Below are 10,471 nucleotides of genomic sequence, written 5' to 3'. Positions count from 1 at the left end.
GAGCACCTCCCCTATGAGGACAGGCTGAGAGAGCTGGGGTTGTTCAGCCTGGAGAAGAGAAGGCTCCAGGGAGACCTTAGAGCAGCCTTCCAATATCTGCAGGGAGCTACAGGAGAGCTGGGGAGGGACTCTTTGTCAGGAAGTGCAGTGACAGGACAAGGGGGAACAGTTTTAAATTAGAAGAGGGGAGATTTAGATTAGATACCAGAAAGGAATTCTTGCCTGTGAGGGTGGTGAGGCACTGGAACACCCAGAGAAGCTGTGGCTGCCCCATCCCTGGAGGGGTTCAGGGCCAGGTTGGAGGGGGCTTGGAGCAACCTGGTCTGGTGGGAGGTGTCCCTTCCCAGGGCAGGGGAGTTGGAACTTGATGATCTTTAAGGTCCCTTCCAACCCAAACCATTCTGTGATTCTGTGTCTAATGGGCTCTAACAGGCATTGCTCCTCTGGAGGAGCAGGAGGAGCGGGCAGGCAGCGGGATGCTCTGACTGCGCTGTGTCTGCAGGCACTGCCTGCCCCAGGCACGGCCGATACCAGCAGCTGAACAGCAGCAGCACTGCGTGGGGACGGAAAAATGAGCCTGGAAGGAGCAAGGCAGCACCTGGAAAGCGTAAGGAAACGGTGTGAGCGTGATGTCAGCGCTCCCCGGGTGTGCGGATGGTGGAGGAACTGCTCAACCTGCTGCATCCCACCCTGTCCATCAGCCCCAGGCACCTCCATGGCTGGGCAGCAGCACCTGCGAGGGTTGGTGAGGATTAAATCCCAGTTCAGAGCCCACTCCCTCCAGTTCACCGGCTGTGCTGGGGCGGCTGGAAACCAGGCTGCCATGGCCATGGCAGGGACTGCCTGGGACCAGACATCCTGCTCCTTCCAGACCATGAGCTGCAGGAGGATGGATGCAGCCACGCAGGGAGAGGTCGGGATTGCTGCAGGAGGGTTGGTGCAGTCTGGGAGAACCAGTTACTCCAGGATGTTCAAACCCTTCTTGTTATTCCTCCCCCAGCACCTGGGTACAAGGTGCTGTGCAGGTCCAAATGTGCAGGAGGAGTTTGCGGTTCTCTGGCCCAGGTCCCCTGTCAGGTCAACAAGTCCTGGTCCCTTTTCAAAGGGTCCCTACCTCTTGCAAGACTGGCTCTGCCCCTGGGTGAAGTGTGAAGGTGCCAGCTGTAAGCAGTGGGGTCAGCTCAGAATTTCCCCAGACCCTCAGTTTGATAAAATTCCTGGCTGCAGGCTGGCTCCTTCCTTGGTCAGCCATGGATGGATATCTGGCATCATGCTGGCAGGTGGCTCTGGAGAAGGTTGGCTTCTGCCGGAGGAAGAGGGCAGTCATTTGCAGAGAACTATCTGCCCTCGCTTACCTCAGGGTTACAGCCAACTATCTCCTGATAACTGCTCCTTCCTCAAAGTCCCTGCTTCTAGAGCCAGGGGAATTTGCAAAAATCTCAGTGTTCCTCTTAACATGGTTTTGTCTTTGCAGGAAAAAGAATTAATTAATGACCTCTGGAGAGCCCACTGTTGCACTGACTGCTGCAAATGCAAAAGAGCAAACAGTGTCTGTTTTTTTAAGATCTTTTTTTAACAAAAGCTTCCTTGCACAGGAGCCATGCTGCCAGAGGAGGGTTAATGATGGCGTTTGCCACTGATGTTCTGACCCTGTGATTTATCCAACACATGCTGTCACGTTTTCCATCTCTCATTCTCCCTTGAGTAAGAGCTGCTCAACAGAGTTGCTGCAACCAGAGGTTCCCACTTTACCCCACCACCTGCTGTCAGTGAAAAAACAGCTTTGAAAAGGAGGGTGGCAACTTTATTCAAAAAGTCCTGGAAAGGTGATACCAAAACAGTTCCTCCAGAACAAACCCGAAAGCTGCAAAACACCCCGGCACAGGCTCTGTTGCACTTCACCTCCCCAGAAGACAGCCTTGTACCCTGCTCAAGGTGCCTGACTGCATCCCTTGCTTAGTGATTCCCTGACTGATATTCTGGGGAACTGGGAGGTGGTCCCTCTTCTACCTGGGACAGGATTTAGCCCCAAATAGGCCTAAGCTTCAAATATAAGTTATTTCAATGCTTTGAGGATGAGGGACCTCCACCATCCATGGGGTTGAGCAGGGAGCCTTCTTTCCCAGGGTGGGAAGACAGGATGGTTAGATGGCTACTGGGGGCACCAGTTGCCTGCTCATGGCAGAGGCTGAGATGTCAGCTCTGCCACCATCTCATGCCCTGGGAACTAGATACAGAGAAGAGCTGCCAGATTCCCCCCTGAGTTAGTAGTTCCCACAATGAACAACTTGCCCACAGACCACACTGCTGTTGCTATCACCCAAAGTGCTAAAATTAAGTCCAGCAAGGCCAGCCAAGGCCTGATATCACCCATAAAGTGTTACTTGGTCCGTGCTGTTGTCTGGCAGTGGTGAAGGCTGGCATCCTCAGCACAGCCCTCTCTTTGGAGACCCAAGTGTTTTGTTCTCCATGTGCTCTCCTGGGGACCTCTTGAACTCTGCTTGAAGCAGCTGATGGAGCTGAAGGGACTGCAAGCAGAATGTGCACATCGGGCCCAAATCACATCTCCATCACCCCAGGAAAGTCTGTGGGGGTATTTCTGAAATGGTGGGAGAGATCTCTCCTACATCAGGTCAAGGTATCTCCTTGTTGAGCCTATTTAGCAGAGCGTGTCTTGACTGTCACAGAAGTCCCTGAGTACTGACACTGTCCTCTCAGCTGGTCTGCAGAGAGAGGGACTGAGGGAAGCACCAAACCCTCTCAGATGGGAAATGACAAAGAAATAAACTTTAAAATTTCAGATTTAAACAACTGAAAAGAGGCATCTGTAATGGAAAGTGCTGAATAACCTATTTGATAGGTGTTATATGTGCTTCCATCCTACACAAGTGGCTTTATGGTCAGCTGAACACTGCAGCAGGGACACAGGAGGATGGAGATGTGGGTCTCTTGGTCTCCTGTCACCTGGGATTTACATTTTGAGTCAGCCAGGAAGTTTGTTTCCATGTGGAGCCTCCATCAGTTTGACAGCTGAAGCAGGAAATCTGTTCCTGGGCTTCGCAACTGTCCAGGGCCCCAGTAGTTCTTTGAACCAAGATCTTCTGAGTTTTTCATTAAGTACCATGTAGAAAGTGCCTGGGACCTTGGTGAGATTAGGTAAAATGTACCTAAGACCTCTCTATCTAGCCAGCAGCTGGGTTTTGCTTAGGAAATCCTCTGTCCTGTCTGATGATGTTGTCTCCCTCTCCTGTTGGGTGCCTCAATACACAGAGAAGGTCCCCAGGCCAGGGAGTCAGCGACACCTCAGGCAGTCTCTCCAGCTGTGAGCCCTGTTGAACCAGTCCTTCCCATCCATGCGGTGAAGTCTGCAGAACTGGTCCAGCCTGTCAGCTGGATCCTGCCTGGCCACAGCCAGGAGAGCTTGCAGTGGCCCTGCCGCTTGTGTTGGACCCGCTGAGACAAAGGCAGTGGGTAGGAGTGTGATGTGCTTAGAGAGGATGCAAAAAGGTTGTCCACCATTCAAGTGCTTGTGCCCAGAGAGGTGACAACACGCCCAGCAGATCAGTAGAGCACAGCTCTTTGTATTTTCAGTGATGAGTTTGAAAGAGCAGCACAACAGCATCCTTTCTTGGTGCTGCTTCTCTTCACCTCCTTGCTCCTTAGATTCACACTCTGGTCCTTTTCTGTTTCCCTGCAAACAGAGTGAAAAAAGATGCGACTGCTTTAACAGACCCTGATGATATCTAAGAAATTCAAGCTCTCTCCAACAAAGGCACCTAAAATCAAAACACTGGGACTCGGGAGACCACTGACCACCAGCCAGCTCCAACACAGAAGCACCAGCAGACTTCTATCTGGGTGGCACACAGGATGACCACAATGCCCATGTGTGCAGCCACGTCAGCTGAGTTGGACGTTGTGGGCTGCCCAGTGATTCTCAGGATCAGCCTAGATCAGGGCATGAGCAAGGCTGCTAATATCTGGTCACAAGAGGAGGACTTTTTCCCCCTTGAAGATCTAGACAGATGAGCAAACACTGGACATCGCTGGGGTTGACACTCCCCCAGTGCCTCCTCTGGTGCACAGTGGGGGCTGCCGTGGCTGTGGAGCTGTGCAGGGTAAGGGAGCCCAGACTCCTGAGAACATGCGTGAAGCATGAAAGAGACCTCTGGGCATGAACTTCCACAGCATTTTGAGGTTAAACTATCAGGGTAGGAAGAGCTGGAGGGTGCTGTTTTTCTGTGACGAGCCATTGAGGTCGGTGTGGTGACTTGTGGAGCACAGGGATTGGAGGAGGGACTGCTGGTTCCCGGTGCCCTGCACACATGGGCATGGTGCCGTGGCCACCAGGCTATGCCGTGGCCATGGCTGTAAAACACCCCCCGCCACCCGGAGCAAAGAGGCTGAGAACAAAACCACAAAAACCCAACGGTGAAAGATAAGCTCTTGGGTCAATAATGAGTTGGGCTTGGGCCAGCTCTCCCAGTGCTGCGTCTCCAAGGGACAGGGACTCACAGATGCTCCACTCATGGCTATGTGGCCATGGGTGAGGCTGGCTCTGGGAGGGATGGGCTCTGCTCCAGCAAGTGTGGTTTGGAGACAGCAAATGAAGGAAGGACTTATGCCCCTGGGGTGGAAAGGGACATTGGAGACCATCTGAGCTGGTGCTTTGGACATGCTGGGGTGTGCAGGTGGATGCCCACGGAGCATGGTGGATGCCCACCATGGGAGATGGTGGGAGAGGGAGGCAAGAGAAACCCTATGGTCCCCTGCCACAGGCACACACCAGAAGTGAGAGGTTTTCCCTCTGGTAGCTGGGCCTGGCTGATTGCTTCTGCCTGTGCACAGGGGAGATTGAAGCCACCATGCCCTGCCTGTGCCCATGACCCTCTGTGCTGGCTGCCTGGAGGAGGTGAAGGATGCTGAGGGCACCTTGTGCACACACACAAATACAGAGACGTGTTTGGGTTTGACTTGTGCACCACCTCCCCACAGGCATCCCGCTGGGGAACAGCCTACTTGCCTGGAGCCACATGAGTTGGGTGGCTCTCAGAGACCACAAATGAACTGGAGAGGAGAAAAGGTGCAAGCAGGAATACCCCATGAGGAACATAGGAGCCTGGCAGTGCAGTGCTTGGACTGAGCCAGTGTGTGGTGGGGTGCATGGGAGGCCTCTGCTCCATGGAGCTGGAGACAGCCTCATCAGTGCATGCCAGGAGGTCTAGGCACAGGGCTGACAGCACTTTCCTGGGTGGGGAGACCACCACCCTCCAGCCCTCATCACCCCAAAGCTTTCTCCGGGCCACATGCTGATGACGTGCCCTGGCTCATCCAGCCTCAGGTGCTGGCAGGGACTTTGCTCCCCATCAGGCATCATTCAGGAGTGAACTGTCCCACCCCTGGAGGGACAAGTGGTGGCAGGGAACCTTGCACCTATTTCCTGCAGGGCTCCCAGGGCGATGCCACCAGCTCGCAGGGTGTTGTCCTCCCTGAGCGACGCATCCAGGCGTGCACCCAGCAAGGGACAGACATTGAATGGTGAAAAAGCCCTCAGCCAAGCTTTACAGGCCAGATTGGACAGGTTTAGCATAAGCAATTAAAAATCCCAGAGCAAATAAAGGAGGGTGTTGTTTACTGCTGCCCTTCCTTATATATAGCTGCAGTATCCAACTAATGCTTGTTACTGGCTCTTATCTCGTGGTGCATCAAGGAAATTCTTGGAGGAGGTAGTCCTAAGGGCACATGGAAGCAAAAGCACCTGAGACCTGGTGGTGGAGGGTAAAGATGAACTCCTGGTCTGGGCGTCCTGGTAAGCGTAGGGCTGTAAAACGCTGTGACTCACAGCACAGCCTCCACGCTCCCAGGAGAGCTGAGAAAACCTCCCGTCTGCCTCCCGCGGTCGCTGCCAACGAGACAAAAAATAAAGAAAAATCAGTAAATAATAATAAAAAAATTGTTTCTCACCCGTTGTGAGAGGCTTTATAAAAAAAAAAAAAAACAAAACTATGCAAGGAAATCTCTCTGGAGTGACTCATGGATGGGGATCCTGTCACTTGGCAGCCCTCCTGCCTTATGCACTGAGAGGTACATGTTTGGGGGCACTGGCCTGGCTGAGACACCAAAACTGAAGAGAGGTGAGTGTGGTTTCAGCTCTGATACTCACCCACGGGTCAGAGGGGGACATCTCCCCCATCTCTGCCTTCTTTTTGTCTCACATACTGTTATAACACCGTTAGCTCCTTGGGGCAAGGGTTGGCTCTTGGTATGTGGGTGCACGGTTGTCTCCTGGCTGGGACATCCTCCTACTGTCATCATCCTTTTTTTGTCATGTGCCATACAGCTCCAAACAGCTGCTCCTTAATTAACTCAGGCTAATTGGCTCCACCAGCCTTGCCAGCACACTGAAGGGGAGGAACACCCCCTTGGGATGTTGGGAAGGCGGCAGGACGTGGTCTGTGCAGTGGGGCTCTCCCGACAAATGGACATTTCCACCTCCTTTAAGCTTTGCAATGGTTGTGCTTCTCATAGGTGAGGCCAAACCCAAGCCCTCTGCAGCAGCTCTTGGCTGACCTGGATGTTTCCATGTCCCCACCAGCCCCTTCATGCAATGCAGACACTGATGCTCAATGCGCGGGTCTATCCTGCTGTAGGACCAGGCTGCAGAGCCCAGCCAAGGTCCAGGCTGATCTTTCTCCCTGTTGGGTGGCTGCCAAGCAAACCAGGCATGTTCTAAACCAGCTTGAGATTAAGAGAGCATAATCTCAAAACCAGTATTCAAACATGGCACTTTGTACCTCGTTTTTGTGTATTCAGCATTTGTCACCAGGCTGTGCACCGGGCATCATACCGGTGCCTTGGTGACACAACCTTTGCTTGATTTTTCACTCTTCCCCATTACTTTGCTGGAAATACGTTCCCCGCTGGCAAAACCTTCCCAACCTGGGCAGCCCAGTAGCACATACTGGTGTGATGGGGGCACACCAACAAGCAGCCAGGTGTCCTCACTCACACACCATTTACACAGAGGTTTTGGAGCTACACGACAGCCTGGATTAGAATTATTCTTATTGACTTCCTCTGTTTGCCCAGGCTGTATGGTGGAGAGGTGGTTCGCACTCCCTGTCCCTCTGCTACCAAAAGCTGTCACGAGAGAGCAACAGCTCTACAGGACCCTCAACTCACAGCATCATCTGATGGGAAGAACTGAGAAAATAAACCCCAGGCACTAGCTACCTCCAATTTCCACCAAAATCCCCTCCCAGGTTCATTTAGATAGGCCCACCTCATCAAAACTAAGTTCCTGTCCATCATTAATCCATTTGAGAGCATTGTAAAGTCTAACGTTACTGCTGAAGAGTGGCTGTCACCAGCAGGAAGGTCTGGCTGCTCTGCCAAGACCTCCACATTCCCCAACACTAGCAAAGCATCCCTGTGCACACTGAGCTGTAGGTACCTTTCCCCTGAAGGTCCATCTGGCTGGTAGATGCTGTGGAGACGAGCAGGCCCATCCCTTTGGTCTTTTTGGATGCTCTTCACCAACTGGATAATGCTTTGGAGCTTCCCAACGTGTGACGTTGCTCCTCCAAGTGCAAGTTTCCATTTCGGCTTTGCTGGAGCTGCGGGTTAGTTAAAACCTAGCTCCCTGAATGGGATCTCAATGTTGAATGTGTACCACAAGACCCAGAAGAGGAGGCTGAAGGCGAGTATCAGAGCTCCCAAGTAAACGAAGAAGTCCCAGGAGCTTAGTGGAGCAAAAATTCCCAGGAGGAGGATGATCAGCCCGACCACATCGCACACCACAGCCAGGAGGAGTATGTAAGCACAGTGGCTCTTGAGCTTGAGGAAGGCCATGGTGGAGCCCCCCAGCAGAGACCCTCAAGGTGGGGGCAGAGTGGCCAGCAGCATCCTGCAGCCTCTCCCTGGCTGCCTCTGCTCCCTGCCTGCCAGGAGGAAGTACAAATGTCACAGCACACCTTGCAGAACAATTGGGAGGGAGCACACGATACAGCTTTAACTGTTTCATGGCCCTGCCACTGCGTCTCCTGGAGCGGATCCCAGGGGCGCGTTCCGCTGCGCAGCCTGTGTGAGCTCTCCAGGGAAGGGACCTGCCACCAGGATACCCTGTGACCGGCCTGGGTGTAGGCACATCACACCCAGCCTCCCTAAAAGGTGCAAGTCTGGTCCTGACCCATCCCACAGAAGGGCTACACTCCTTCCATTTGAGAACCAGGAGTCATCTTGTGTCACTTTTGGGCAGCATCTGCCATGCAAGGACCCCAGCGAAGTCTGCAGGACACCAGCTCCGGCATCCCAGTGACAGCCTGGAAACATTGCATCCATCCCTTCCTCACTTCATAGGTAAACTAAGGCATGGGAATTTGTCCAGAGTATCAGAAATACATCACCCTTGCAACACCTCCAAAAAGCACACTTTGCTGGAAAGTCACAAATCAGGCAACCTGTGTCACTGCCCATCCCCAAGAGGGGAACCGAGCAAGTCAGTGATGAATCACCAAAAAAAGGCAAAACTCCCAGAGCTCCAGGCTTGTCTCTGAGCAGCCAGTACCTACTGCTTTGTAGGACCCAGGACTGCCACCTTTTGCTCCCAGGTTGTTGTGTGGCACCGGGCACATCTTTCCTCTCCTGCCTCTCTGGTCTGTGCGTGCTTGGCAAACAGGGAAAGACTGGGGGAGGTGGAGCATCCAGGGAATCCTTGGCTCCAGGAAAGCCATCCCAAGACAGGAGCACTGCATGGCCTGTGGGCTGGCAGCCACCTGCCCCTTCTCTTGGCCACACAGAGGATGCCAAAGCTTGAGACAGGACCTTTGGGGACAAGGTCAGCGTCAGGGACTGGAGTAGTGCCCAGATGGAAGTACCTGCTGGAGATGGCCTTAGCTCCAGTGTATGCCATGGGTCATGCCAGGAGTGCCATCCTCAATCTCCTTGCCAAACGCAGGTCACCCAGAGCCCATCTGCCACCTCGGCAGCCCCATCACCACTCTGCCATGAGTGAGGTGATGGCTGGAGGGAATGAGGGACATGACCTACCTTGCCTGAGAGTTTCCTCTGCTGCCCAGGGAATCCCAGATGCTAAAAGTCACCATGCTCCCACCTGCCACCCTCAGAGCGCGTCTCACAAACAAGCACAGGGCAGAGGAGGTTACCTGGCACAGCCCCGTGGTCCTCTCTCCTCACCTTGTCCATCCCGTTGCTTGCAAACCCGTGGTGCTGTGCAAACCCTCTGTTCCAGTGCGTGCTGCTCCCTCCCCAAGGCGAGGGTCTGCCCCTTCCAGGAGATATTTTTTTCCCACTTTGTTTGAACAATGAAGGCTTTTTAAATATGCCAATAAATAACTAATCTCTTCTTTGTGCATTATCACCCTCTGGAGCCTTGGGGAGAATCTGCTTTTTGCCAGCTCGGGATGAGCCCTGGATTAATTACCAGCTGGCTGGTGGGAAGTGCCACCGGGACCCAATCACCTTGTTTACAGGAAACACGCTCTGAAATCTGGCTTCATGTGTGCTCAGACAAAAAAAAAAAAATTCCCTTGCTCCTAAACCCTCCCTTCAGTTCATAGTGGTCTTCTCAGCACCTGCAGCCTCCTGGGGAGTCACCCAGGGTTCAGGGGCCAGAGGTTCCCCAGGGTTCAGGCTGGGCTTGCTTGCACCCCGTGGCTTTCCCTTTCCCCTGCCCTGCCACACGAGGCTCAGAGCCATGCCCAGCTCCTGGCTTGCTGTTGGGCAGCCCCTCGGGTGGATACCTCTTCCTTTAGTCTTCTTTCAGTGGACTGTGGTGATTGTGGAGGTGGACAGAGGATGGAGAAGGAGAAGGAGATTTGCAGCTCTTTGCTCCCCAATTCAGCTGCATTCTTATGAACCCACCTGGGGTTTAGTGCTGGTGATGATGGAGCTGCTCTGGCCAGTTTTCTGATGAGCCTGAGCACTGTCACCCTCTGAGAGGAGGGACCTTTTCTGTGTCCTGTCTTTCTCCCACAGCTGTATCCAGTTAATGTCTCTTTTGGGTTTTTTTCTGAGTCTTTGTCTTCTGTTCACTGAATTTCTTCCAGGTTGATTAGACAGGCAGTTTTTATTGTAGTGGGAGAGCCCCAGAAGATGCCTTCAGACTTTTCTGCCCTTTCCAGCCTGTCTCTGATCCTGACAGACATTAGCCACCTGGGGCAGAGTGGACATCACCCCAGGAACCCCCCTCAGACCTGTAACACCCTCCAAAGGCAAATACTTTGAAGGAAGAGGTGTCTGATGCAAGATTGACCTGGTCTCAGGTCAATCCTGACCTGTCCAGCCACACACTGAAAAAGGCTTGTGCCAGCTTGATCTTGCCAGATCAGATGAAGGTCTTCTCCTGGCCTGCATCACATGCCTGGGGCAGCCCAGGAATGAAAAAGAGAGCAAGGAAACTTGTGGAGGTTGTTGCAACGCAGAATCTGGGAATTTCTGATCCTAGTCCAGA

The 10,471-nt window shown here is 53.2% G+C and overlaps 1 protein-coding gene across 2 annotated transcripts; it reads right to left on the bottom strand.

The window, feature by feature from the left end:
* Positions 1–1,806: 1,806 nt before the first annotated feature.
* Positions 1,807–7,930, bottom strand: LOC106900562. Of its 2 annotated transcripts, none has more exons than XM_014962649.1 (3): positions 7,454–7,628; positions 5,759–5,902; positions 1,807–3,691 (listed from the first exon to the last, which is right to left on the bottom strand). In XM_014962649.1, the coding sequence occupies exons 1-3, from the start codon at positions 7,598–7,600 to the stop codon at positions 3,293–3,295; spliced, it is 690 nt and encodes a 229-aa protein (XP_014818135.1). In that variant the 5' UTR covers positions 7,601–7,628; the 3' UTR covers positions 1,807–3,292. The 2 variants fall into 2 exon arrangements, 1 of the variants encoding a protein (XP_014818135.1); XR_001414178.1 differs by having other exon boundaries at positions 1,808–3,691; positions 5,766–5,902; positions 7,454–7,930.
* Positions 7,931–10,471: the final 2,541 nt, after the last annotated feature.

Source organism: Calidris pugnax, unplaced genomic scaffold (assembly GCF_001431845.1).
Source record: "Calidris pugnax isolate Ruff unplaced genomic scaffold, ASM143184v1 scaffold470, whole genome shotgun sequence".
In the NCBI taxonomy this organism is placed as follows: Eukaryota; Metazoa; Chordata; class Aves; order Charadriiformes; family Scolopacidae; genus Calidris; species Calidris pugnax.
Note: the sequence above shows the minus strand (reverse complement) of the source record. Positions and strands in the feature narration are given on the sequence as shown.

What these genes read in the sequence shown, in the direction of transcription:
- LOC106900562 (XM_014962649.1), bottom strand. Translation starts at nt 7,600, where the DNA reads ATGGAAACTTGCACTTGGAGGAGCAACGTCACACGTTGGGAAGCTCCA. An exon ending in GATGGACCTTCAGGGGAAAG is followed by an intron (nt 5,903 to 7,453) that starts GTACCTACAGCT and finishes TCTCGTTGGCAG; the next exon opens with CGACCGCGGGAGGCAGACGG. An exon ending in CCTCCACCACCAGGTCTCAG is followed by an intron (nt 3,692 to 5,758) that starts GTGCTTTTGCTT and finishes CTCTGTTTGCAG; the next exon opens with GGAAACAGAAAAGGACCAGA.